Here is a 27,874-nt window from a genome sequence, read left to right as displayed (position 1 = left end):
TTTTTGCTCGAGCCGGTTCCCCTGGGATTTCCCCGTCATTGCGGCCCCGCGCGGCCTCCGCAGGGCCTGTGGGCCGTGGGATGGGCCGGGCCTTCTCGGGCTGGCGCTGACACCGGGCAGGTGTGCCACCGCTCCGCCATGTCGGCGGGGTGCCTCTGCGCCCCGGACCCCAGGTCTCGACCCCGCCCTCCCCCACCAGGTGGATTTGACCCGGAGGGGCTGGGGCCTGGGGGGGGCCGGGGTCAGCGAGAGGACGGGGGGGCCCGTTGCAGAGTCAGAGGCTCTGGGAGTTTTCATCCATTGACCTATCAACCTTAAAAATAGCTGGCTATTTTATCAGCAAAATGAGTTTATTCAGGAATGGCAGAGGAATTGCAGTTAAGGGTGTGCAAATATGGCCTGTAATAGCCATGTCGAGACCAGGGAAAGGAATAGTACTTTGCAGAGAAAAAAGGGAAGTTGGGAAGGGCTGCTGTGTATGAAAGTCCATTTTAGGTGGGGCTTAGTGTTAGGTTTGGGGAAGTTCAGAATGCCATGAAGCCTACCTGGATCCTAATGCGTCCTTGTTCCGAGATCCGGTGCCCTAAATAGCGATCCTGAGTTTGAGCAACTGCAGTTTTTCCTTGGAGGCTTTAATGCTCCTTTGAAACCAACAGTTTTAGCAGTTGGATGATGTCTTCCTGTGAAGAGGTTTGAGGAGGCGAGCAGAGCAGCTAATCATCCACATGTTGTAATAAAGTAGAGCCTGCAGGAAACATATCATCCAAATCAGCCTTTTAGCCTTGTGAAAAGTAAGAAGGAATTTCAGTGAAACCTTGGGGCATTAATGTCCAGATGTATTGTCCTTCCCAAGTGAAGGCTGAAAAGGTCTCAGCTAGCCTTATCAGCTGGAATTCAGGCACACCTCGTTTTATTGTACTTTGGTTTATTGCACTTTGCAGATATTGTGTTTTTTTCAAATTTAAGGTTTGTGGCAACCCTACATCCAGCAAGTCTGTGGGCGCCATTTTTCCAACAGCATTTGTTCACTTCCTGTCTCTGTGTCACATTTTGGTAATTCTTGGAATTTTTCAAACATTTTCATTACTACTATATTTGTTATGGTGATCTGTGGTCAGTGATCTTTGATGTTACTATTGCAAAATATTAAAACTTGCTGAAGGCTCAGATGATGGTTAGCATTTTTTGGAATAAAGTATTTTTAGATTAAGGTATGTATATTGTTTTTTAGACACAATGCTATTGCACATTTAATAAACTGCAGAAGAGTATGAACATAACTTTTATATGCACTGGGACCAAAACATTCATGTGACTTGCTTTATTGTGATACTCGCTTTTTTGTAATGGTCTGGAACCAAACCCGCAATCTCTCTGAGGTGTGCCTGTCCAAAGCGTGCACAGCATAGATTAATTACAGCGAAAACATTTGCTTTCAGTAGGAATGGATGCTAGTAGAGTATGGGGGTTAAGAACAACAGGGTGTCGAGGGGCAGCAACGTTGATTATTGCCTGCAGGTCCTGGACAGACCTCCATCCTCGGCCACTGGGCTTTCTCACAGGTTATATTTAATAGTATTACAGAGACTAGCGCAAGGGCTAGTGAGGCTCTGAGCCTCGGAATCCTCTTATGGGCTTTATACCTTGAAGGGCTTCTTTACTCATAGGTTATTGATTAGTTCTGGGGAGAGGTTTCGAGGGGCCTATTTGAGTCTTAATGGGAAGAGTACTGTGGATTTTGCCAATATCAGTTGGAGATTTTGCCCATAAGGAGGATGGTAGCTGACTCAGTAGGGACAAATGATCAGCGTCTCCCGAATCAGCTCCAGGACCGTCAGAGACAAAGCAAAGACAGCGAAGTGTCACTTAATTCACCTGGTTGGCTATTTTGACTGTTACTGTGAAATTCTAGAATTATTTCCCATTTTGGGAGAAAGAAATTCCAGCATATTTGCTGAGCCGTCTTGGCCCAATAAATGAATAGGGGCGGAGAGACTAAGGAGGGAAGTGTGGGTATCTCTCAGGGGCCTAAACAAAAAGGAACAGGTTCAGAGACAGGACCCTGTTGAGGTTCCTCAGAGACCCCCACTATTTGGATCACTTTCGTGCTCTGAGGCAGGGGCTGCTTTACCGCAGTTGAACTGAGAGCGTGGCTCTGGTGCCAAAAGAGATTCATTCCCAATCTGGAGAGTTGTTTTTCTGAGCTGATGAAGAGGGAGGGTTGGGAAGAACCCCTGTGGTTCCTCAGAGGCCCGTTGGTGGTGGTCAGGAGGGCGTTGGAAAGGCTGGTTAGAGGGCTGAAGGCACTTGAGGCACTTACACTTGTGACAATCTTTTTCCCAAAGTCCTGGCTTTTTGCAATAATAGCAGGAATTAGGAGGATTTGGGTTTTATTTAGGGACCTTCATTTGCTGGAGTTGAAGGTTAAGGGTTTGAGTGGACTTCCTTTCAGTTGAATAGAGTGCAGATGAGTTGGTGGCTAAATTAGCTAAATCTGGAGTGGACGTGGTTTCCGGTTCAACCCTGGTCCTTTCATCTAGAAGGGAAGGATCCCAGTTACGCCTGCTAATGAACACAGAGTTAAAGGCTACCTGAGTGGATTTGTTACCAAAGCAAACTTGGGTCTGATCATCCATGGAGTAAAGCCGATCTCCTGACACCAGTGTGTGATGAAGGAAATGGTGGCGTTTATTGCAGGCGCCAAGCAAGGAGTCCACGCAGCTGGTGCTCAAAAGGCCCGAACTCCCTGAAGTCTTTCAGGTAAAGGTTTTTAAAGACAGGGTGAGGGAGGAGGGTTGTGGGGTGTGTGACCAGCTCGTGGACATTTTTTTTTAAATAACTTTACTGATTTAAAAAAAAATGTTTTTGGCCACATTGGGTCTTCATTGCTGCGTGCGGTCTTTCTCTAGTTGCGGCAAGCGGGGGCTACTCTTCGATGCAGTGCTCGGGCTTCTCATTGCAGTGGCTCATCTTTGTTGCGGAGCATGGGCTCTAGGCACGCGGGCTCAGTAGTTGTGGCACGCAGGCTTAGTTGCTCCGTGGCACATGGGATCTTCCCGGACCAGGGCTCAAACCTATGTCCGCTGCATCAGCAGGCGGATTCTTAACCACTGCGCCACGAGGGAGGTTTGGACATTCTTCTGATCGGTTGGTGGGAAGTTTGGACATTCTTCTGATTGGTTGGTGGTGAGGTTATTGGGAGTCAGCATCATCAACCTTCTGGTTCCAACCAGTCTGGGGTCTACATGCTGGAGCGACAGCATACAGTTAACTTCTTCCACCTGGTGGGCTTTTTAGTATCTTCAACACAGCTCACGAACATGGCTCAGAATATTATCTGTAGCCCTTGAGGAGGAACTAAAGGTCCTTGGCTTTGTTTAATGGCTAAACTATTGTTTTTTGGTATTGCTTGTTTTCCTTTCTTCTGCATTTTCTCACTTCTCTGATTAAATGTACTCTTGGAACTCGGGGAAGGCCTGGGAGACTAAAGGTTTTCTACAGACAAGAGGCAGGTGGAGGACATGGTGGGGGAGAGGGGCTGTTCTGGGAAGGCCCCATAGAGTCCTGCTCGGTTACAGATTCAGTCTCCAGAGGAAGACCACAATTTTCTTTAAGGACAACCTGAAGTCAACTATAATAGTTGTGAACACGTTTATCAGGTCGTTGCCTGCCAGCTTGAATTTTGTTCCCATCAACAAGCTTAGGAAAAGCTTTTGAAATGTTCAGTAAAGATCTCCAGCAAGTCCTCAGGCCTGTCAACAGTCAGGGTCTGTTTTTCCAAATCCCTTCCAGATTCCCATTTGGTTTCATTCAGTATGGGGCCTGACCTTCACTAATAAGCCTGTGGACTAATTGATACATATCTGAGAAGCCAGGTTGACAAGTTTGAATCACTAATGTCAAATTCTTCAGCAAACCTATGGGTGTTCTCAGTTACTTTCAGAAAATCTTTGACTATGGATGGCTAACAATTCAACTTTACTTAGTTCAGGGAACATAAAAAACTAGGGCTTTAGCATTTGGACCCCCAGAAGGTTTAACTTTAATAAAGTTCAGGGGAGGGGGAAGTGGGGAGAGGTTTTGAGGAAAAGGGGAGTTCAGCAGAAGGGTTAAGAGGAGGGGGTGGGAGGCCCAGAGGAGGCGAGGATGGCAGAGGGTGAAGTGAAGGCGGGGCTGGGGGCACAAGGAGGGGAGGGGAAAGGCCTCAGAAACCATTTCGTGTTCTTTCAAGTGTTTGCTAGCCTCCATTAGTTAGTTTAGAAGTGCTATTTTGTAAAGAGGCAATTTTAGAGTCCTGGATATGTTTGGAAGCCTCAAGGTACAAATTAAAATAAGCATCCCAGAAATTCCCTGGCAATCCAGTGGTCAGGGCTCTGTGCTTCCACTGCAGGGAGCATGGGTTCAATCCCTGGGCTGAGGAACTAAGATCCCACAGGCTGGGGAAAAAAAAAAACAACAACAAACCATCCCACTCAGTCTGTTTAGTTTCAGAGCCATGGCTTTGAGTTGATTTCTGAGACAAACAAGTTTGGGGAAAACCAAAGTTCCCCACAATGGCCACTAGTGTTCTGAATTATTTCTGGTTAAGGGGCCATAGTTTTTAAACATGAAACCAGCGGAGGTTCCTGAAGAGGGACCGCACTTACGGCATTGAGATGACTGGGACCGCATTTCTCAGAGGTTTTCTCGAGAGCAAAAGAGAAGATCCTAAATAACACGACCCCAAAGGAGTTTCAGGAAAATTCCAGCACATTTCCAATAAGGAGAACGAACAAGTATTCAGCAAAAGGACAGAGCCTTCCCCACATGCAAAAAAACAGAACAGATAGATCCCAAATAAAGCCAGAGAGCTCAACCAGAAGGAGGGCCTGAACACCAGAGGAGACTGGCCAAGGGCATGTGGCGGCAGGGCCGTCAGCCCCCAGGGTTCGCCTCCTTCAGACCCCACCTCTGGACACCAAGTAATGTCCACTTTACAAGTAAAGCAGCTAGTTATTTTACCAGCAAAATGAGTTTATCTGGGAATAGCAGAGGAATTAGAATTCAGGACGTGCAAACTATGGCTAACCACAGCCAAGTGCAGAGAAGCACAGGACCATTACTTTGCGGAAGAAAAGGGGACGTTTCACTTGTGGGGAAGTCCATGGGAGGAAACAGAGTTCAGGGTGGTGACAAGTCTCCTTGGCTGGGCTGTCGCCTTCCTCCTGTTCAGGGATGAGTGGGGGACCCAGGGGCAAGCAAGCTCCCCCTTCAGGCCCCCTCCCTGGTGCTTTGCAGGCCTGGCTGCCCACTCCCTCCGTGGGGAGCCCACTGCCTCCTGCCTTCTCAGCTGTGGCATTTCTGGGCCTCAGGAGGCTCCCCCACACGCGCACCTACTGCTCAGCACCTAGGCTTGTCTGAACCCGCTCCAGAAAGATCTTCCTCCCATCCTGCCCCTTCCCTTCTAGGGGTCATCCCTGGGGTCTCTTCGGGTCTTCTCCCACACACAGCTCTGCTGGCAGTTCCAGCGATGCCCTCATGCACCCCACCCTGCGCAATGAGTTACCAGGGAAACGGTGGCATCTGGAGAATGCATGTGCAGGAAGGTGAGTCACAGGCTGTCAAACCTGAGGGCGCAGGAGCCCCCCACCCCCGAGACCTGGTTCAAAGGGCATGTTCTGGGCCCGCCCCCAGGTTGCCAGACCCACTAGGTCCCCTCGGGCTCCCCTGAGACCCTGGGAAAGAGCTAGACGGAGCATGGGGGAGATTCCTGGGTAGTCCAGAGCGGGGTCAGCACAGCCTGTGGGCTCTTGTTCCCACGGGGCCCAGCAGGCTGCAGCCCCTGGATGGACGCAGCCCTCGGAACAGCCGGTGCTGCTCCCACACGTGTTGGTCAGAAACTGCGGTCACCAGGCCGGGCTGCATCACAGCACCTCGTGTTTATTGGAAATCCCCACATTCTGTGGAAAATCGAGGGTTTGCCGTCTTCCAACTCAATTGCTTCGCTAGCGGCCGTCTGGGTTAGAGATGGTGGGGGCGTGTGGCCCTCAAGGGAGCAGGAGGGAGGCCCTTGTGGCGAAGGGACCCACCGACCGGGCTGCCCCCTGAGTGCAAAGCGGGCACAGGGAGCCTCACCTGTGAGAAAGGACTCGGCACAAGCAGGGTCTCCTGGTCACAGTGTCCTAGCATCACGGAAGATGCAAGCACTGCAGGAAACTCGGTGCAGGGTACCCCGGACCCCTCTGTGCCATGTGTGAAACTTCACGTGAAAATAAAAAGGTTTTTCGAAAGCGAGCTGCTTCAACAGTTTACCCAACTAGCTCTACGTGCGTAGAAAAAAGGTTGCTGGGTGTCCTGGTGCGGCAGTGAGGAGCCCCTGGGCCGTGGCGGGAGCCTCAACCTCGGCCTCCCCCTTGGCGACCCTCCTCTGCCCCAGGCCCTCTGCTTGCCTGTGGAGCAGCGGGGAGAAGGAAACTAAGGCACAAGGTTCGATTCTGAGGCTTGAAAAGCGCGGCAGAGCCTGGATGGATGCAAAGTCGTCCTGCGGGCCTTGGGCGTGGCCCTGACCCCGCCATCACACCCAGGCCGGGAGGCGTGGACGCAGCCCCCGTCCACTCCAAGTCGCTGGAGGGATCACCGCCTCCGGACCCACCGCCGGACAGCAGCCTTCCCGGGGAAAGCATGGCCGCGCGCGGACTGCGGGGCGGCAAGGGGGCAGGCGGCCTCGGCTAAGCAGCGGGCCGCGTTTCAGGATGCTCTTCACAGCAGCAGGAAGAGGCAGGTGCCGCTGTGCTGCCCTCCAGACGGGGAAGTGGGCACTGGGACCCCGAGCAGCCACGCCAGGGGCAAGAGACCAGAGCCAGCTGGTTTCTCCCTGCCTCGGCCAGGCTGCGGGGGTGCAGCAAGGGGGCCATGGCCCCAAATACGGAGGCTGCGCCCCCCACCCCTCCCCAGAGAGCAGGGGCGGAGCGTGAGCCCCGGGATCTGTCAGAAGCCACCGGCAGGCTGGGCGGGGACGGCGCGCCCCTCCTGGTTAAACTCCAGACTAATCGACCACCATGGGAGCCTCCAGCATCGGCACCGGTCCCACTGGCTCCTGGGGGCTGAGGCCTCGGGCGGAACTCCAGAGCACTCAGTGCGAGGCATGCAGGCCAAGCTTCCGGAGAGCCATCCCGACCCGCTGTCGGTCTCAGCCGGGCGCGGAAGGGGGCTGGGCTGCGGCCCCCAGGTTCAGCTGCCAGGGAGGGAGGGGCAGCTGCTGCACACCTGCCGCCCTGTGAGGGGAGGACACCGTCCTCATCTCCGCAGAAGAGCACGGGGCGGCTGCTGCTCCTCCTCACCACGCGGGTTCGCCTGGGGCCGAGGAGCCACCACGCCGTCCTGCCCCGTCCTGCCCCGTCAGGTCTCAGCTCAGACAGGCCGGTGCGGCTCTCAGCCGATGCCGCCACACCTCCCTCGGGCCCCCCATCAGCCTCCTCTGAGCCCCGCTGCGCAAGGTCCTGAGTCCCTCTGCCTGCGGTCCAGACCCCACAGCAGGAGCAAAGCCAGAGAGGCCGAGTGGGCCCACAGCAGGCCTGGGGTCACTTGGGTCCAGGGGACCGGGTGGCGGGACAGTTCCCACCCTCGTGGAGTGAACCAGCATGCTTACTTCTGTGGTCCATGTTCTGCAGCCAGAAACTCAGAGCAGCCTGCTTTCCTCCTTGGAGCCCAGGCCGGGGCTGCGTCCTCAGCCTTGGGGACCCCGGAGCTGGCAGGTCTAGGAGGGAGTCAGGCCTGCAGTGTCCTGGCCGTGTCCACGTCCAGGATGAGCGGGGACTCGAACTCCCGGCCTTGCAGGTACACCTCCAGTCCCTGGAAACAAGCAGGTCATGATGATCAGGTATCCAGCCCCTGGGCTCCGGGTGAGATGCCAAGTCAGCCTGGAATCAGCGAGGGGCGGGATAGAGAGGCTTCTAGGAACAAGGCTTGGATGTCCTGAGATCTCAGGTCAGGGCAAGCCCTCCCACAGTGCAGGCCAGAACTCTCCAGAGAAAGGGGAGCCAGGTCTCCTGCCCCAGCGAAGCTCCCACTGGCCCAAACCCCAGGCTCCGATGAACCTGGCTTGTCCTCCCTGACCCCCCGAGGCCTCTCGACACCTCACCGCAGCCCACGTCTCAGAAAGTCCTCTGCAACTAAGGGACCATTTACCCCGCTGGTCGACTGAGGCAGAGCTGTGACTTCCCACGAAGCTCCCACCTCACCCCCGTCCTCCAACCACACAAGCCCGACCCCAGAAGAGCCCCAGATGGGCCTGGCGGCTCTCACCTCTCCGGAGTATGACACCAAGGGCGAGATCTCGCAGATGGCCGGAGGCTCTCCACTGCCGGGTGGGCTGGGGGGTGCACTTGTCACCATCTGCTCGGGGGGTGCGTACCCCGGGGCCCTCCCCTGCACCACCCACCACGCTGGCTGGCCCAGTCCCCGCCCGGCCAGGCTGTCCACCACACCCGCCGCCCTCCTCGCGGACAGCTGGGCCCCGGGCACCGCCCCACCCGAGCGGCAGGCTCTGACTTGGGCTGGAAAACCCTCCTCGCCCCTCGCAGGCATCTCACACAGAGCCCAGGCAACCAGGCTTAGGGGGCGGCCGTTGACAATCACAGAAGGAGACACCTAAAGTCTTATTCTTTCCACACCCCGAAAAATGACCTGCCTGCCGCTTTCTGGATGTCACGCCTGGGTCTTGGCTTCAGAGCTTCTGATGAGCAGGGAAGGTGTGACCCCCATGTCCCGTGGGGCTCTAAGCAGAGCTTGAGGGCTGGGCACACAGCCACCTGCCTTCGGTGTGGGGCCAGGGCGGAAGCGCCCACCCCAGCTCAGACCACAGCACAGCCAGCAGGGCCCTGGGGCTGGCACTTGGGCCGCGACACCCTGACATCCTGTCCTTCGGGTCGCACCCTGCAGCCCACACTCACCTGGGCTGCTCGGGGAGCCGGGCCCCGTGTGCGTCCAGGAAGTGGGCTCCCGCCTGCAGGGCCCACCGGTGGTGCTGAGCGAGCAGGGCCCGCCGCGCCGTGGAGGGGTTGTCTCTCTCAGCCGAGTCAGCGTTCTTTAGAGGGGAGAACTCCTCCCCCCGCAGCACTTGGAAGGCCACGAAGTTCCTGGGGAGGCGGGGACGACAGCTGGGGACCCAACCTCCCAGCCCAGACACCCTGGTCCTGGGCAGGTGAAGGCCAGGCCGGGTGACAGGACTACGTGGGGGTCTGGTCTGCAGGCAGCAGGCTGCGGAGGGCCCCCCGGGCACCACGTGAGTCTTTGTTTCTGATTGTTTCTGAGATCCCGGAGCTGCCCTTAGTCCTCCCTTCCCTCCCCTCCCCACCAACCCCACCCCCCAGGGTGAGGGCCACATACCCTGGGAGTCCCCAGCAACCTCGCCTGGAAACAGCTTCCTAGCTCCCAGCCAGGGGCAGATGGAGGGCTCAGGAGAGAACATGGGTGTCCCCCAAAGTCCACAACCCCAAGGGCTCCAACTGCCCCAGACGCTCCCTGTGCTCCCACCCCAGGGGCTGCTTCCTCTGGCCTTCTTGCCCTGAGACCCGCCTGCAGCCCCCCAGCTCCCCCCTGCGAAAGGGCACTCCCACTGTGAAGCCCCCAGCCTCCACTTCCCTGCCTGGCTGGGCCTCAGAACCACCACCAAATCAGGGAAGGGAAAGAGGAAAAAACGAATGACTTCTCCACTAACTTGGCAAACGGGAGCACATCAAACACGAACTTCTCCATCTTTATCCCGTTGGGCTCGAGTGGCTTTACTGGATTCCCCTCCTCGTCCACGTAGGGGACCTTCTTCACAGCCACGTGTGGCTTCAGCAAGGGCTCGAACTCCCTAGAGGACAGGAGGCCAAAGGGAGGAAAGACACAGTTCAGACAGGACATCTTGGAGCCCCAGCCCACCTCCCCCATGCCCGGCCAGCCGGGGCAGGTGGGCAGATGGACAAATGGACACAGCAGGCACAGGGCGGTGGGGGCTGAGCCCTGTCTCTGGAGGGCCAGGCATCCTCATGCACCCCAGCCTGAGAGCTGGGCCCCATCGGCCACATCCCTGCCCAAGCCCAGTGGCGACTGGCAAGCCACGGGGTGGACGTGGTGCCTGCGGGCAACGGCCCCCCCCCCGCCCCGCCCCCGGAGCAGGGCCACGCCCACTCGGCCGCAGAGCCTTGTACCAGATACTGGAGCGCTCCGCTGCTTCCAGCTTGTTTGAGCGCAAGACCCTTTCCGTACCGCACCCCACAGTCCCACCCAGCTCAGGTCTGCCCCCAGTCCCTGTGGCCCGGCTGGTCGCCCTGCACACCTGGTGACCATCTGGAGAAAGTCTCGCGTGAAGAAGTGGTTGCAGATGTTGCCCGCGTTGTAGAGCAGGCCCCCTCCGGGCGCACGCAGCCGGGCCGTCTCGGGGCTGATCTCGCTGTACTCCACCACCTGCGGGACGCCGTCTACCTGGCACACCACGCCCACCGGCTCTTCGGGGGACGCCTTTTCCACCACCTGCGGCCACGACCGGACGGGCGGGGACGGCTGACTGGGGCGGGGCCCAGCGTGCGGGAAGGAGGAGGCGGGGCCAGGGGCTGGGAGGAGGGCGGGGCGTGGAGGGCAGGCCGAAAGGAGAGGCGAGGGCGACGCGAGGGGCGGGGCGGGGCGATGCGAGGGAGCGGGGGCGACGCGAGGGGCGGGGTGACGCGAGGGGGCGGCAGGCTCACCTTGGCTCCACAGTCGGCACCCCGCAGCACGCAGAATCCGATGAAGACCGGGTCGGCCAGTCGCACCAGGATGTTGTCCACACAGTACACGTGCACAAACTCTACTCCGCGCCGCTCCATGTCCTCTAATACCTGGTGGTCCGCCAGCGCGCAGTACAGGCCCCCGTTGCCATCTGCAGAGGGAGAAAGCAAAGGGTCTTGGAAGGGCTCCTGCCGGCCTCAGCCAGCTAGTTGAGGGCGCGCCAGAGGCAGGCGAGATCCCCCGGGGCTGGACCTTGTGCCTGAGGCCGCTCTCTGTCGCCATCCAAATAGCCCTGTGGCTGTTCCACATGACACATGGGAATCAAGGCCCAGAGAGGGAAGGCCACTGGCTCAGGACCATGCGGCCTCTGGGCAGCATATTTTGGCGTCTGTCCCAGGCATCCTGACCCCTAGCTAGCTCCACATTCTAGGCCAGGCGGACCCTCCCTGCCTCAGGGATGGGGTGTACCTGGCGCCATGGCAACCTTGTCTTTCCGCTCCAGGATGGCCCTGCCATCGAAGGTCACAGCAGGCAGCATGCGCTGTTCAAACATGACCACGTTGTTGGGGTCCAAGTGAAAGAAGTCATGCTCCTTGAAGAACTTGGCTGTGGGCCCCAGCGTGAACTCACTGGTCATGATGTACCTGCAAGGGGAGGCAAGCCTGAGCCAGGCTTTCGGAGGGCCTGGCCCCTCTGGTAGATGGGCTGACATCAGGGTGCAGCCTTAGGGCAGTGGTCAGGCCTCCGCCTGGGTGGGTGCTGGGCTCTGTCCGGGGCTGTGCTGGGGTTGGGGTTCAAGTCGTGGTGTGGAGCAGGACTAGGGCTACACGGGGGGGATCACTCTGGGGCCAAGGTAACGCAGGAGGGCACACCAGGGCACGGTGCAGCGGGTCCCATAGCGCTCGCCAGCCAGCTGCTCCACCCGCCGAATCCGTTCTGCCTGCAGCTGATACAGGGTCTTCTGGCTGGGCAGCCCCACCTGATACATGCCCTTGGGGTAGGTCACGCCCAGGCGAGTGCCCTGCCCACCAGCCAGCAGCAGCACGGCCACCTTGTTCAGGGCGATCTGGTGGAAACCTGGGGGCATGGGGTGCCATGAGGGGATGCCTGGAACCCGTCACACAACCACCCTTTCATTTTAGAGCCAAACTTGTGCCTGGGACGGTGAGCCATCTGACAGCCGCAGAACAGAACTATCCAGGTAACATTCTGATTTGGGCCTGGGCCTCACCCAAACCTAACCTTGCCCCGACCCCGCCAAGGTACTGACGATATCCTCCTGGGTTCATTCCCAACCTAGGTCCTTCAGAGGAAACACCGGGTGGGCCCGGCCGGAGTTGTCCAGCAGGGGCCTTGGGCAGCCTCCCCTGCAGGAGCGACTGCCTCACCTCCAGGCCAAGAGGCAAAGAGCGCAGCTGCGCCGGCGCTGGTGTGAAAAGGAGCGTGTGCAAGTGTCTAAGGGGGCCCCTGCTGTCAATACGTGGGCTGGGCAGCTGGCCATCCAGGCGTGCCCAGAACAAAGCACTCTCCGCGGGGAGTGAGGCCTAGGGGCGGCTGCCAGCACGGCAGCGTTCGGGGGCTCCAAACCCCAGCCCCGAGCTGGTGCGTGTGAGAGCGTCGATTTCACGAAGAAGGCAAACTGAACTCCAAGTACCCCCTCCCCTGTCGCCACGCTCTGCGGGCGAGGCCGCCTTCCGGAGGCCGGGAGCGCCCGCCGCCTGGACCCCCGCCCCGCCTACCTTCCTCCTCCCAGAGCCGCCGCGTCTGGGGGGCGACCCCGCTCGCGCTGCCCACGCGCTCGGGAGGCAGGGGCCGCAGGCGCGCGGCCAGGTCAGGCGCGGGGGCCGGGGGGCGCGCGCAGGCGGCGGCCGCGCGCCGGCAGTGCTCGCGCAGCGCCTCGGGCTCCAGGGGCTCCAATTGGGCCAGCAGCGCGGCACGCGGCCCCGGCGCCAGCTCGGCGCAGAAGCGCAGGAGGTGCTCCTGGCCGGCGCGCTGCAGCCGGGCGCGCACGTCCAGCTCCGAAGCCATGTCGTCGCCGCCGCCGCCACCGCCGTCGGCCGCGCTGGCACTCGTGACCCGCGCTCTCGGACCAGCGTCACGGGACTCGGCGGGCGGTGCCGACCCCAGCTGGGCGGGCCCGAGGTGCCCCGCCTTGACCCCGCCCAGGCCCAGCCCGGCCGGGTCGCGGACCCCCGCCCGCCCCGCCTCTCTTCGGCCCCGATCCCGACCCGGTCCCGCCCCCGATCCGCCCCGCCTCTCTTCGGCCCCGGAAGCCACGCCGAGCCCCGCCCCTGCCCACTCAGGCTCAGGAGGACTGACTTCAGTTCTAATTCATCTCCCTGCCCACAGCCCTGGGGCGGGGGGGGGGGGGGGGGGCACTTGAGGGAGAGGCTAGGGTCTGTCCCTGCCTGTGGACCTGTTTGCATTTACCAAGACAACAGTCCGGGGCTCAGTGAAGAGGCCAGCCGACTCACGGCTGGGCTGGGGAGGACAGAGCCAGATCACCAGAGGGGCCGGGTGTCTGGATGTCACCAAGGCCCCCCAGAAGGCCACCCTGCCTCCTTGGGGGCTCCCTTCTTCACATCCCTCCTCCTTCCCCTTGCCATGTGACCGGAACCACGCAGGAGCTGCCCCTCGCCCTGCCTTGTTACTTAACTATCTGGTTTTAAACATCTTGCTGTTTACAAACTCCCTTGTGAAAAATATGAAAGAGTAGCTTCAGCCACTTGAAGACAAAACTTTCTTTTAGAAACTAGTTTTATTAAGTCTGAAAGTAATACATGCCCATGGTTAAAACAAGTTCAAATGGTGCTTTAGGACCCAAAATGAAAAGTAAGATCTCCCCCAGCCCGTCCCAGGGAACCTCTGTTAAGGCCGTTGCCTGTCCTGGCAGGCAGGTTCTGTCCATAGAGCCCCACCCCTTCCACTACCCTTCCTGGGTTAGGAGGTGGCGCTTCATAGCCTCCTGGGGCCCTCTGTACCTTCTCCTGGACCTGAAAGAAGTCAGCCTGCCTCAGGGCCTTTGCACCTGAATGGCTCTTCCTCAGAAAGTCACGTGACTTCCTGCCCCACTTTGCCAGATCTCTCCTCACAAGTCACAGTTGGGGAGACCTTCCCATCCTTTTCTGTTCCTTCGTGCCTTTCTACATTCTCCCCTGCCTGACTTCCCCATGAGAAGTAAACCCCATGAGAGCCGGATGCTGTCTGGTTCACTGCTCTGTCCCTCACTTTAGATCCACGCCCGGCACACAGTGGACACTCAGTCAGTGTTTGTTAACGGAACGAACGTGTTGGACCCCAAGCCTAGCGCAGCGACTGGGCCACACAACTGTTCGGGAGCACGTGCTGAATGAGTGGATGGTCTGCTCCTGTAGCCTGTGGCAGTGAAGGGCAGCCCGGGGCAGAGGCTGGAGCTGGACGTGGAAGGCAGGGAAGCAGGGAGCAGAGCAGGTTCTACAGCCCAGGCCAGAGTCCACCCAGCTCTCACTGCCCCTGCACACGTGCCCTGGAAGGCAGGTGTCAGAACATCAACTTGGGGTCCATGTTGGTCAGGGTAGCCCCTAAATCCCACCTCAAGGCGTGGGTGAAACTGAGATCAGCAGGGTTGGGGCGATCGGCACTGGGGAGCCAGAGGCACCTGCAGGGCCAAGAGCACGGGAGCTGACCCACCCGGGCAGCCGGGGGCGCAGACACGCGGGAGTAGCAAGGAGGCAGAGGCGGGCGGCGACTTCCCGGACCCCTGCCAGGGGCACGCTTGTGGCCGTGAAGCCACCTTCCCTTTGTCCTAGGGCCTAGTCCAAAGGGTTCGGGGGAGCAGGACCCCAAGGCCAACAAGGTTCCTGGTTGTCATTGTGGGAGTGGAGGCCAGAGAGCCCTGGGGTCCGCTCCGGACTGGAGGCAGGTGCCCATCCCTCCTCCCACACCCCGTGCTGGGTGGGGACAGAGGGCCCCAGGGCCCCTGCCCACTCCAAGGAGCTCCAGGCTGGCACGGTGAAAGGTACAACTAAGGTGGCTACCTCAGAAAGTTTAAGGGCCGCAGAGGACCTGCCTCGCCCGGGGCTCTGGGAAACCGCCCCAGGTGACAGCAAATCTGAAAGCTGCCGGTGGGAAAGTGGGCCAGGCTGGAAAGCAGCTTGGAAGGAGGAAATGATCAGACTTCAGGATAAGAAGGACACAGGGGCCACGCCTTAGTCCCACGTCCAGAGCTGGCACTGACTCCACTTGCTTCCCTGCCTTCCTCCAGCGCCTAGCCAGGGGCCACGGAAAGCCCACAGACCAAGGGCCAGCGGGGGCCACCTTCCCCACAGCCCTAGAGGCCCTGAGAGGCCTTTGCTTCCGCGACACAGCGGGCGCAGGCTCACAAGGGCCCCAGTCTAGCCTGGGTCCCGCTGGTCACGTGGCCCTGAGAGGCAGCAGCACCGCTCGCTGGCCGCCGGCCTCCACACCCACACTGATCCCCACAGAGCTGTCCCCAGGCTTCCCCCTCACACAGGCCTCCCCCTGGCTTGGCATCCCACACAAAGATGCTCTTTCTGCTGCAACCTCCAGGACGGTTTCCACTGAGCACCACTGTGGACCAGGCCCTGCTTCCAAAGAGCACAGGGCTCAGCCAGGAGCAAACAGGAAGGGTGTTCCTGGTAGGAAAGCCACCAAGTGCAAAGGCCCAGAGGTGAGGGAATGCCGGTACCCTAAGGATAGGGGAGTGGGGTGGGGGGTAGGTGTTGCTGGAAGCAGAGAAGGAGGGGGGAGATGAACTGCAGGACAAATGGCTTGAATGCCCCCTGGGACTTTGGCTGGTCCACTTTGGGAAGGCAGGGACGGACCAGTCTCCATGGGGTGACTCCAGGCTCACAGCTTTCTAGGTACCCCCCAGATTCCTTACCACAAAAGAGTCCTCACTTTGAGGGGTAACCCCAGGGGAGAAATGGACCCAGGACACTCCCTGGCCAGGGCAGCTGCCCTTACAGCCTGAGACACAGACCAGTGCCTGGGGCCCAAGGACACAGAGACCCAGGTAGGCAGCCAGCCAGAGGGTGGAGCCGAGCCCTGTGCCAGCAGCCTGTCTGGAGGAGGTGTTTGGCGACTCTTTGCTGTTTTACCCCTGAAGGTGGACAGTCTGCTTCTAAAGCAGCAAGTAACACATGTGCAGTGTTCAGTGGCAAGGTGCCAGCTGTGTGTAGAAAACTGTCAGGGGAGGGGATGGAGCAGGGCAGGGTCTGAGGACAGGCTGTGGCGAAGGCAGGGGTCCCAGGCAGACAGCATCTTGGGTACTTCCCTGGTTTGGGGGAGGGGTTCCACCGGTTGGTCCTGAGATGGCCTCCCAGAGCTGGACTGCAGGCTAAGCCCTGGCCCCTCCCAGACTGACCAGACGGAGTGACCACATCCCAGCTGGAAATGAAGCAGGGGCGGTGGTGGCAGCGGTACACACGGCTGCCTAGCTGGCCTGAGGAGGCCACGAGAGCCCTAGGAGCAGCTGGAGGAAGTGACCAGCCAGAGTAAGGGGCCAGAGCAGAGGATCTTGCGAGCAGACGGGAATCTGGGGACACGGGAAACGTGGCTTTGTCCTGCAGCCGACAGGAAAGGCCAGGCTATCCCCAGGGGCCAGAGGAGAAGCTAGCAGCCGTGGGGACAGAGAGGCCTCTGTGAGGGGAAGCGCCCAGCTGGCTGGAGCCCACAATCCTCTTGGGGCCCGCCTGGCTCAAGAGAAAGGAGCCCCAGGGTTGCGACGGGGGACCCTCAGCGAAGAGCGCCCAGGGGAGCTAGAGGGGGAAGGTGGGTGTCTGGAGGGCTATGCTCCCCATCCTTATCCCAGGAGGCCACCTGGGGACAGGTTTTCTGCAGGGCGCCTGGCCCCGCCCTTCGGAGAGGTGGGTTGGGCGGCCAAACCCGGCAAGGGCGGAACCGCGGCGGGAGGGCTGGTGTGGTGGGGGTTGGGAAGTATAAAGGGGCCTCTCAGGGGTCCCTCCCCCACCCGCGAGGTCGGGAGGGAGGCAGAGTTCGGGGACCCCTCCCTCTACTAGCCGGGGGCCTCCGCGCGCCCCCGGTCCCTCCCGGCAAGGCGGGAGCGCGCGAGCCGCCGACCCCTCCGCTCGAAAATCAAACCGGGCTGCCGGCCTCTTAGCCAATCGGAGAGGAGATGGGCCAGCCTCGGCCAATGGCCGCCGCGAATGCTAATGAGCTCTGACGCCGCGAGGAAGCCCATTCAAAAAGTCGCAGCTATTGTCGCGGCGGGTTGCGTGCCGCCGGGCCCGCCGTCGGGCCCCCCGGGGACGGACCCTGGGCCACGCGGGGACCAGCCCGGGGCGGGCCGAGGACCGAGGCCTGCTGGCGGGCGCCCATGGCCGGAGCCGCAATGGCCGAGCCCGGCCGCGGGCCGCCTTTCGCGCCCGCGCCCGGCACGGAGGGTCTGCCGCGCGCCTTCCTGCAGAGCCTGCGCACCCTCTTCGACATCCTGGACGACCGGCGGCGCGGCATCGTGCACCTGCGCGAGATCGAGTCCCGCTGGCAGGGCGCCGACGCGCGCGAGCTGCCCCGCGGCGTGCTCGAGGGCCTGCGCCAGGTGGCCCCGGCCAGCGGCTACCTGACCTTCGAGCGCTTCGTGGCCGGCCTGCGCACCTCACTGCTGAGCGCCGACGGCGGCACGCGGGCCCCGGCGCGCGCCCCGGCCCGGGGAGGCTGCCCGGCGCGGCCCGGGGGGCAGCCGCCGCCGCCGCAGCGCCTGGTGTTCGCGCCGGCCGACGAGCCACGGACGGTCCTGGAGAGGAAGCCCCTGCCCCTGGGCGCGCGCCCCCCGCCGGCCGGCCCGGGCGGCGCGGCCCGGAGCCTAGAGAAGCTGTGCAGCCCGGCGGAGGCGGCGCCCGGCCCGGAGGAGCCCGAACGGCCCCAGGGCGCGGCGCTGGAGCGGAGCCCGAACACGGACGCTGGTGAGTGCGGGGCGGCGCCCGGCCCCGCCTCGTAGCTCCCTTCGCCGGCGCACCGGAGAGGTGCTGCCTGAGCATCTCCCAGCGGGGGACGAGAGCGGGCAGCTCTTCGTCGGCTTCTGAGCCTGGAACACACCTGGCGGCCTGGAGGGGAAGAAGCTTCGTCCCCATCCCGGTGTGCTCAGGGACCCTGGCCAAGGGGCTGGTGGGTGACTCAGCAAACCCCACCAGGAACCCACTCTGTACCAAATCCTAGCGGGGCACCAGGGAACCTGTCCAGTATGAGGGGGCTCTCCACCTCCAGTAACTGCCCACACCTGGGGACACCTGGGCCTTTGCGAGCAGACGGGTGGTGCAGGAGGACCTGGCGTAGCTGCCAGGAAAGGCAGAGGGGTGGGTGGTCTCCAGCCCAGTTTTCCAGGCCTGGAGCCGTGGCACCTCTGACACCTGGGAGGGACCGACCACAGCCCCTGGGGATGGCCTGGCGTCCGGTCCACTTGGCAGGGACAGGAGATGTCTGAATGGTCCCCTGTTTGTCCCCCAGAGTCTGCCCTGGGAACAAGACCTGCTTTATGGCTGTGGGCGGGGGCTGGGCCCCTCGGCCCATTCAGCCCGTGCAGGTGCAGGCCTTCCACCCGGGCAGCTGCCAGCCCTTTCTGTGCTGCCCACCGCTCTGCCAGCTTCGCTGGACCCCCCCACCCAGGCTCGGACATATTCCCCAGCCCAAGACTGCCAGTGGGAGCTGCGGTGACCCCCTAGCCTCCCTGGTGAGCTAATCCAGCGGCCCCCCCCCCCCCGAGGCTGCGGGTTCCCGCACGCAGGTTCCTCCCTGTGCCCAAGGTGTGTGCAGGGGGAGTGGGCTTCTGGGTGTGGTTGGCCTGAGTTCAGGGCTGGTGCAATCCACACGGCTGCACACAGTTGGAAGTCAGCCGTGGGGTTGGGGTTTGGAGGCCTCAGGCCTGTCGTCCCACCCGGCTTTGCCCTGGTGCCCTGTGTGACGTGGGGTCCCTTACTGCAGCCCTCTGAGGTCCAGGTCCGGAGTCGGGCACATGGCTGTTGCCCACCACGGGGCAGTGTTCACACCAGTCCCTCTCTAGGCTTCAGGCCAGGGCTCTCGCTGTCACCTTTTACAGGCAGAGGCCCAGCCAGGGCGTGTGACATACTCTTTGGGTGCCAAACCTTGAGCTCCAAGAGCCCCCTAGCACCCCAGGAAGAGAAAGCGCTCCGTGTTCACAGCTTCCCAAGCCCTCTCAGAGGTCCAGGTCCTGCTTGCCGTTCCCTCTTGGGGCTCAGGGTGCAGGCCGGCCTGAGCTCCCTAAGTACAAGCTGCTCTGTCAGGCCCGGACACGGGTGGTGACGTCTCTGCCTGGTGGTCAGCCGCCGGCGTCCAGCGTGCCGTCATCTGGGGGTCCCGGGGCAGCTCTGCAGACCCGCCCAGGTGCTCCGGGGGCCCCGCCCCCTCCCCCCGCCCCCTCCCCCCGCCGTGCCTTCTCTGCTCGCCGGGCAGCCCGGAAGGTTAGAACGTGAACTCGGCCCGCCTGGGGCCTGTCCGCCGGGGCTGGCTGGTGGCCTGCGTGGCCACCTGGTGCCAGCCCTCTGGACGTGTCCCTAGCAGGCATACCTGTGCCCCCTTCTTGCACCACCCGCCTACCCCTGTGCCGGTGGGGCATAGGGCTAGGGAGCCAGTGGAGGGTGCCCTCCTCCCCTCCTGGGCGGCCCTGCACATACTCCCCCCTCCCCCAGGAAAGCCTGCTGGCCCTCCAGGAGGCTCTCCCCGGGAAGTACCTGGCCTTCCGGCCCCAAGCCAACTGCAGCTGGCCACGTGTGCTGTAGGAGTTGCCTGCTGAGGGCACGGCTGGTGCACACATGCAGGGAACTAACTTTATGCTGCAGTCACCTTCCCGGGAGAAGTCAGGTCTCCACCACCCGTGCCCCACGTTTCTCCTGCGTGAACTCCAGTCACCCTTAAAGGGCCCGGGCGGACAAGGAGAGAGGAGAGGAATCCAGAGGCGGCCCCACTGGCTCCGTGCCTAGCAGCCTTCGAGCCTGTGAGGTGTGGGCCCTGGGTGTGCACACATGAGCCAGATGGAGCCCCTGCCCTCAGGGAGCTCACGCCTGAGGCGTGCGTGGTGTGTGTGCAAACATGCAGCCTCAGCGGCCACACACACGGCTGTCCCCAAGGCAGGTGTGAGGGGAGCTCGTGGAGGTCGAGTGAGGACCAGACCCCAGCCTGGCACCGGCGGGGGGAGGAATCCCAACGCATGCAGGCCGGCACACCTGGCTCTGCATGGCTGGGGTTGGTTGGCAGGGGGTCCGGGATGGGTCTTTGCGGGGCTGGGGGACTCGAGCTTGACTTGGCAGGCCTGGAAGTGAGCCAGGCCCTCGCCTCTGCTGCAGATGCAGTGGCCTGCAGGGCCCGGGAGCTGGGCGTGGGGGACGCCCGGTGGGGTCCCCGTGCCCGAGGGGAACGTCGGAGACACACCATCACCAACGGTGTGGACTGCGACCTGGTGAGTAAGGGCCCGGGGGGCTCGGGGGGGCTCTCCGTCTTGCCTGGGTTTGGCCTTGGCCCCCAGATGTGGCCTCCTGGACCACCCCTCTGCCCAGGAGGGAGCACCTGGTTTCGGGTTCTGGGGGATTCTGTGGCAGGAACGTCAGCAGTTCTAAACCTCTCTCCCCATCCTGCTTTGAATCCCCTTGTGGGACGGCCCACGGCCAGGTCAGCAAGTCCTTTAGGGGGAACGTTTGGCCCCCTCCCCAGCGCTACGCTGGCCCCTGCCCGCTTCCCTGCTATGGTAGGCCGGCCCACCAGCCGGGGGCCTACCACTCGCCATAAAGAGAGGGGAAGGTTCCCCTGGGGAGGGCTGCGTGGAGGGCCTGAGGAAGGCCAGGCCCCGCCGGAGGAGGAGCCCCCCGGAGGAGGAGGGGGGCTGTGCTTCCCAGCGCAGGAGGGCTCACGCGAGTACGGGCGCGTGCACACGGGCCGGTGGGTCCGTTCCTGTGCGGGCTGGTTGTGAGTTGCAGACGGGGGCAGGTGCAGGCGGCACCCGGTGTCACACCGTTGGCATGGTGCGTGCCCGTGTGTCGCAGCTGAAGCAGATGAAGGAGCTGGAACAGGAGCAGGAGGTGCTGCTGCAGGGCCTGGAGATGATGGCACGGGGCCGGGAGTGGTACCAGCAGCAGCTGCAGCGCGTGCAGGAGCGCCAGCGCCGCCTGGGCCAGAGCAGGGCCAGTGCCGTGAGTGATGTTGCCCAGGGCTAGGCTGCCCCCCGCCCCAGGCAGAGTGGCCCTCCCCCAACACACACAGTGATCGCCCACCCAAACCCGGGCACCCCCAGCTGGGCACAGCGGCTGACCCTCCACCCAGAGTGCTGGGCCAGGCCCCCGCCGCCCCCCATCCCGTGATATTCCCCACCTGCGACACCCCTGGGCTCCCTCAGCTCTGAGCAGTGACTTCCCCCCACCCGTGGGGACCCCCCTCGAGGCATTGGGGCTGGCCCCGGCCGGCCCTGCTCTCTGACCACCACCCCCCACTCTCCTCCCAGGGCTTCGGGGCTGAGGGGAGCCCCCGCCTGCTGGGGCAGCTGCTGCCCAAGGTGCAGGAGGTGGCCCGGTGCCTGGGGGAACTGCTGGCCGCGGCCTGCGCCGGAAGGGTGAGTGCTCCCCAGACCAGCTCGGTGCCGCCCTCACCCTTGTCCTAGAGGCTGTGGCAGGGCTGCCAGGCCTGCCTGACCGTGCCCTCCTGTAGGCTCTGCCCTCGTCCTCCTCAGGGCCCCTGGGCCCCGCCCTGGCCCCCGCCTCGCCCTCGGTCCCCGGCTGGCAGCGGCAGACCATTCTCATGCTGAAGGAGCAGAACCGGCTCCTTACCCAGGTGAGCTGCGGGACGGGTGCGTGGCCGGGGGCTGGAGGCTGGGCAGGCCCTGACTGCCCTCCTGCCGCCCAGGAGGTGACCGACAAGAGCGAGCGTATCACACAGCTGGAGCAGGAGAAGTCCGCCCTCATCAAGCAGCTGTTTGAGGCCCGTGCCCTCAGCCAGCAGGACGCTGGGCCCCTGGACTCCACCTTCATCTAGCCAGCCCCAGGCACTGCCATGGGGCCTCGCGGCCTGGCACTCAGCCCTGGGCGGGCGGGCACTTCCTTGAGCCCCACCTCGGAGGCTGAAGGCACCCTGGCCAACCCGAGCACCGCCCTCCTTCCTCCCTTCCAGTCCGGGCTCCCCTAACCCCAGGATGTTCTGAGACCCCAGACGTTGACTCCATCTTGGTCTCGGGGGCCTGACCTGGGGTGGGACTCCATCATGCCAACACACAACCTGAAGCTGCTCCTGCCACTGTGAGTGGACAGCGGGGGACACCCCCTCGTGTTCACCAGATCTGGGCAGCCCTGGGCAGGCCTGCCCCTGTGTTTGCAGCTGGTGTGTCTCCCCTCTCACCTGGGGTCTCCAGTGGAAAGCACTGATCACACAAGGCTGCGTTCCCAAGAGTGGCCAGCAGAGGGCGCCACATGCACTGATGACTGCGGCCTTGGAGGCCCCACTGTGGTGTCTCACATGGGGCCTGGAGTAGGGGAACCTCGGGCGGGCTGGGACACCTGCAGGTCCAGTGGGTGATTGGCCCCGGGGGTCCAAGGGCGTCTTCCCCCCCCTCAAGGTTAGGCGGCTGTCCCTCAGCCAGGAGCAGGTGGAGGGTGGCCTCTAAGAAGGGGGGTCTGCTTGTGTCCAGTTCTAGGGGAGCCCCGAGGGCATGGTGTTGAGGATTCACTGCATTCGTGCCTGGGCCAAAGCTGGCCTGCTTGGTCCTCCCCACAGACCTTAGATGCTAAACAAACGGGTTGGCCTTCATCCCTCCTGGCCCAGACTCCACCGAGCAACCTGTGACCCAGGCCCAGAGCCTTGGGCCTGCCAGGTGACCTGGCCAGGGCTGTGGTCACCAGGGTGGCTTAAGTGTGCCCCTCCCTGGGGAGGGCCCTGTCCCCAGGAAGGGGGTCAGCCTGGGCCTCCCAGACATGCCCCAAGGGGCCTTGTAGGTCCAGCAGCCTTGCCAGGCCCTTCACCAGATTCAAGTTTCCCCCGGTATGGGGACCTGCACACCCTCTATCCCCCCACCCCAGCTTGGTCCTGGGTCTGGATCACAGGAAGGGGGTCCCACAGGACTTAGGAAGAGGCCGGCAGTGGGTCCCATCAGGGGTCCTTTCCTGCTCTAAGGGAGACCTCCTGCTCAGCTGGGCCTGTGATCACCCCGAGACGGGCTCCATGCTCCCCGCTGCCATCCCCCGCCGACCCCCAGCTGAGCGTACACGGGCATTACAGGCAGGCTGAGCGGTCAGGGGCCCTGGACACGGTATACGCGTGTATGTATGGAGCATGGGACCTGCGGCCTGGAGGGCTTGTGTGCACAGCTTCCCACAGCCCCGGGGTTGGGGCATGGCCTGACCACAGAGGAGGGGTCCAAGGTGCAGGCGGCCACTCCCCGCCGGGCCCAGCTCCGCTACACCGGCAGCGACCTGGCCGGAGCCCCTCCCCACACCACACTCGGGGCCAGTGGGCGCGGGGCTCTGGGTGCGCGGTTGTCCCAGGTCAGACCCCAATCCGCCCAGCACACAAGCTGCCCTCAGAGGATGGGGGTGGGTTCTCCTGCGGGCCCAAGCGCCCCTGGACTTAGACCTACTGGGCAGGTTCCCTGAGATGGAAGGGGAGCTGGTCCTGAAGGGCCAGATCGGGCCTCCAGCACCGAAGCCTACCTGTGGTGTGGTGACTGGACCAGTGCCCGCCGAGGAGGCATCCTTCCAGCCATCAGGTAGGGGCCCGCCCACCAGGACCTCCCCAAGCCGCCCCTTTCCTGGTCCCCCTCCCATTGCCCACTGCAATCCCGTGACCAGTCCCCCCTACCTGGCCAGGCCCTGAGCCCACCCTCACTAGGAGCCCCTCTGCTCGCAGACCCTCCAAACAGCCCTGGACAAGTCCAGAACGGAAAACTGCGCCTCCCCTGCTCCTAGCCCTTCCTGCACCTCCTCATGACGCAGGGCAGACCCAGGCCCCGAGCGGGATTCAGCCTCCACATCCCCCGCCCCCAGCCCTGCCGGCTGCCGGGCTCTCCCGTCTCTGGGCTTTGCAAATGCTGTTCCATCCCTGGGAACACCCACTTCCCGCTTCACCTGACTGGCTCCTGCCCAGCCCTGCACCTTGGATACAGAGGGAACGAACCTGCAGAGGCTGAAATGGCAAAGGAGGTAGCCTTCGCCCTGAGGGTGTCTGCTTTCCCCCTGAGGTCTTCAAGGAACTTGGGAGGCAGGACCAGAACCCAGTGTCTGCCCCAGGGGTACTGCCCACAGAAGGCGGACCCTTCAGCCGCAGGGTGAGTGTGGAAGAAACCTGCGACTCAGGGAGAGGCCTCATGGCGCTGGCTTTACACGCAGAGCGGAAAGTGCATCCTCTTCATTTGCAGTCTGAAATCAGGCTGCCTGTGTGGCCCTAGAGACCCCAAGGGGAGAATTGTAAGTGGCCCCCGGTTGGCGGGGCCCAGGCGGCTGGCGGAAGCAAAACATCCTCGCTAGAGCAGTGAGTGTTTCTTAGCCATGCACGGGGGATGTTTGGGGCCGCAGTAAGTCTTGGGGGAGCCGTCCGTGCACCATAGGATGTTTAGCACCATCCCTGGCCTGTATCCACGCCAGCAACACACACACACACTCAGTTGTGATGACCAAAATGTCTCTGGACATTGCCAGTGCCCAGGGGGCAAAGTTGCCCTTAGCTGAGCATCTCTGCTCTACAGCAATGCAACTCCACCAGGCCTCAAGGATTTCCTATGGACCAAGTTCCAAGGAAAATGAGCGTCTCCAACTTAAAACACTTTTCACAAACACCACAAGGAAAGAATCTACCATGAGAGCCAGCAGAAACAGCAGATTCTGTAGCCATTTCAGATATTCAGTAATCAGAGAACATAAAATGGCTATGTTTTGTATGCCTGAAGAAATAAAAGAGATCCTTGAAAATATGAACAAGAAATAGTCTTTATAGTTTCTTATTCTGTTTAAAAAAAAGTGTAATCTTTTATTCTATAAAGGTGACTGATAACATGAAAAAGAATCTAATAGAACCAGGAATTTAAAATATATATAAAAATTTAAAACTCAAATGGACTTCAGATGGAAAATTTCAGCATAGCTGAAGGGAGACTTAGTGAATTGAAAGACAGAGCTTAGGAAATGGTCCAGAACACGGCCCATAGAGACAGAGTTGGGAAATATGGATGAGAGGAGGATCTTGAAAGATAAGGCGGAGAGGGCTGCTTGTCTGATTGGATTTCCTGAAAGAGAGGCTAGGGAAGGAGGGACAATATATGAAGTTAAACTGGCTTAAATTTTTCCAGAATTGGCTAAAAATATCAATTCTCAGATCCAGGAATCCCAGTGGATCCCAGCCAGGATGAATAAAAAGAAGTGACATTTTCTCCTAAAAGATTGTTAAAGACATTGAGGGAGACACCTCCAACCTTTACTGTGGGGTTGGGGGCAGGTGTGGTTATTGGGGGAGGGGTGACGAGACAGTTCAGGGAAAACCTCTTCTGGACAAGTTGAAAAGTGAATGGATACCTGAACCAAGCCTCAGATGATGAGTAAGATAGAGGCAAGGGAGCACATGGGCCATTCCAGGAGTGGAGAGGTTTGGAAGAGGAAGAGTTCAGTAGGCGTAGAGCTAGGGCATGATGGCCTATGGATGGAGTTTGTACTTTTTCCTGAGCTCTGTTAGAGAGCTATGGAAGGACTTTAGTTGGGTTGCATATGTGTGTTTTATGTAGCTTATAGATGTTTGTTATAGAAAACATAGAAAATATAAATAAGCAGAAAAAAAATTGTTAAAGAATCCAGAAACAGAAAAACAAAAGAGCTGCCACAGTGACATCAGAGGCCAGAGAGAGTGAAATGCCTTCAATGGCTGAGATTATATACATAATTATTAACCTAGAAGCCCACGTCCCGAGAAACTGTCTTTTGAGGGTGAGGGCAAAATAAAAACATGTTCAAACAAAGTTGAGAGTTTACCACCAACAGCACTTGACTAAAGGAAATTCCAGAGAAGGATTTCAGAGAGAAGGTAAAATTCAAGAAGGAATTGTAGACCGGGATGAGTTAGTTATCTGTGGCTGCAGAACGAGGCAACTTAAAACTTAGTGGCTTAAGGCAACATATTTTCTTGCCATTTCTGTGGGTTAGGAGCTGGGTGGCTCTGGCCTGGAATCGTGTGAGGCTGCGGTGAAGATTATCTGCCGGGGCTGCAGTCTCCCCTGATGCTGACTGACAGGGAGGACCCACTTCCAAGACAGCACATCCACACGGCTGTCGGCAAAACACCGCCGTTTCTTGTCTCCGTTGTAACAATAATTATGATGATGATGATTTGTAGGAGAGCAGGACAGGACCCAAATAACGTCAATAATGGCATAAAAATAGGGAGGACTGATCGGAGATAAACAATTCTAAAGTATAATTGTTCAGGGACTTGCCTGGTGGTCTAGTGGCTAAGACCCTGCGCTCCCAATGCAGGGGGCCCAGGTTTGATTCCTGATCAGAGAACTAGATCCCACATGCATGCCGCAACTAAGGAGCCCACCCGCCACAACTAAGACCCAGTGCAACCAAATTAATTAATTAATTAGTAAATTTTAAAACTTCATCAAGTGTTAAAAAAATAAAGTATAATTGATCATAAGGAGGGAAAAGATATTAACTTTATATTTTATTTTATTAAATATGTAGGTTACAATAACTGGGAGAACCAGATAAAATAACAGCTATTTGGTGTATACCTTCCAAAGAAGGGAGGGACAGCGAAATGGGGGAGAAAAGGGAAAAGAAGTTCAACTCTACAATAAAAAAGAAAAAAATCAGAAAACACATAAGGGACTTCCCTGGTGGCGCAGTGGTTGAGAATCCGCCTGCAATGCAGGGGACATGGGTTCGAGCCCTGGTCCAGGAAGATCCCACATGCCGCGGAACAACTAAGCCCGTGCGCCACAACTGCTGAGCCTGAGCTCTAGAGCCCACGAGCCACAACTACTGAGCCTGCATGCTGCAACTACTGAAGCCCGCCCACCTAGAGCCTGTGCTCTGCAGCAAGAGAAGCCACCGCAATGAGAAGCACACCACAACAAACAGTAGCCCCCGCGCGCCACAACTAGAGAAAGCCTGCACGCAGCAATGAAGACCCAATGCAGCCAAAAATAAATTTATTTTAAAAAACCAATAAAATAAAATAAAATTGACTTACCACATGTGATGGTTAATTTCATATGTCAGCTTGGCTAGGATATGGTGCCCAATCCTTTGGTCAAACACAGAAGTTGCTGTGAAGGTATGTTCTAGTTATGATTGACGTTTACATCAGTGGGCTTTGGGTAAAGCAGATTGTTCTCCATAGTGTGGGTGGGCCTCATCCAATCAGTTGAAGGCCTTAAGAGAAAAGACTAAGATCCCCCAAGAGGAAGGTAGTCGGCCTGCAGACTGCTTTTGCGCTCAAGACTGCTACATTCACTCTTTCCTGAGTTCCAACCTGCTGACCTGCTTTGCAGACTTCAGACTTGCCAGCTCCTACAACCGCATGAGCCAATTCCTTAAAATAAATCTGTTTCTCTCCCTCTCTCCTCCCTGCCACCCCCATATATATATTCCTGTTGGTTCTCTTTCCTTTCTCTGGAGTACCCTAACACATCATACACACAGCGATTGCATTCTTAGGCATTTATCCCAGAGAAACGAAGACTTATTTTCACACAGGAACATGTACATGATTGTTCATAGCAGCTTCACTGGTAGTAGCTCCCAACTAGACACTGCTCAAATGTCCTTCCTTCTATGGCTGACTGTTTGAACAAACTATGGTCCATCCACACCACGGGATGCAAATCAGCAATGAAAAGGAAGGATCTATTGATAACACAACAAGATGGATGTACCTCAGGGAAATTATGCTGGGTGGTGAGAGCCAATCTCAAAAGGATACATTATGTGTGACCCATTCACGTACCAACTGGGAAATAACATGATTATGGAGATGGAGGGTGTGGGTTGGCTAAAGGGGTGGTGCGAGGGGTCTCGTGGGGCTAGTTCAATTGAATTCCTTGGTTGTCGTGGTGGTTCCATAAGGCTACATGTGTGGTAAAATTGCAGAGAGCTACACACACAAATGAGTGCAAGTAAAACCAGTGAAATAGAAGTAAGCCCCT

At 59.7% G+C, this 27,874-nt stretch overlaps 2 protein-coding genes and 1 long non-coding RNA gene across 11 annotated transcripts; 2 read left to right on the top strand and 1 right to left on the bottom strand.

Annotated features, from left to right (window-relative positions):
* Positions 1-117: 117 nt before the first annotated feature.
* On the top strand, positions 118-5,554 carry LOC309633593. Its single transcript, XR_014247641.1, has 3 exons — positions 118-199; positions 967-2,760; positions 5,448-5,554. It is a non-coding gene; the product is annotated as an uncharacterized lncRNA (long non-coding RNA).
* Positions 294-12,953, bottom strand: UAP1L1 (UDP-N-acetylglucosamine pyrophosphorylase 1 like 1). 9 transcript variants are annotated; one of them, XR_014247638.1, is made up of 11 exons: positions 12,471-12,953; positions 11,604-11,808; positions 11,200-11,375; positions 10,710-10,882; positions 10,304-10,497; positions 9,698-9,838; positions 8,931-9,116; positions 8,284-8,350; positions 7,628-7,898; positions 6,115-7,213; positions 5,900-5,939 (listed from the first exon to the last, which is right to left on the bottom strand). XR_014247638.1 is itself a non-coding variant. In XM_082402562.1 (11 exons), exons 1-11 carry the CDS (start codon positions 12,757-12,759, stop codon positions 5,904-5,906), a joined length of 1,785 nt encoding a protein of 594 aa, XP_082258688.1. In that variant the 5' UTR covers positions 12,760-12,953; the 3' UTR covers positions 5,900-5,903. The 9 variants fall into 9 exon arrangements, 6 of the variants coding, with proteins under 6 accessions (XP_082258690.1, XP_082258688.1, XP_082258687.1 ...); XM_082402562.1 differs by having other exon boundaries at positions 6,115-6,161; XM_082402564.1 differs by lacking the exons at positions 5,900-5,939; positions 6,115-7,213 and adding an exon at positions 294-745.
* A 3,279-nt stretch (positions 12,954-16,232) lies between these two features.
* On the top strand, positions 16,233-24,657 carry SAPCD2 (suppressor APC domain containing 2). Its single transcript, XM_082401707.1, has 6 exons — positions 16,233-17,654; positions 20,049-20,161; positions 20,742-20,888; positions 21,197-21,304; positions 21,400-21,522; positions 21,595-24,657. Exons 1-6 carry the CDS (start codon positions 17,069-17,071, stop codon positions 21,721-21,723), a joined length of 1,206 nt encoding a protein of 401 aa, XP_082257833.1. The 5' UTR covers positions 16,233-17,068; the 3' UTR covers positions 21,724-24,657.
* The last annotated feature ends 3,217 nt before the right edge of the window (positions 24,658-27,874 follow it).

This window comes from Balaenoptera borealis (genome assembly GCF_965194805.1).
Source record: "Balaenoptera borealis genome assembly, chromosome: 8".
NCBI classification, from domain to species: Eukaryota; Metazoa; Chordata; class Mammalia; order Artiodactyla; family Balaenopteridae; genus Balaenoptera; species Balaenoptera borealis.
The sequence above is the reverse complement of the archived record's forward strand: the minus strand, read 5'-3'. Positions and strand labels throughout refer to the sequence as shown.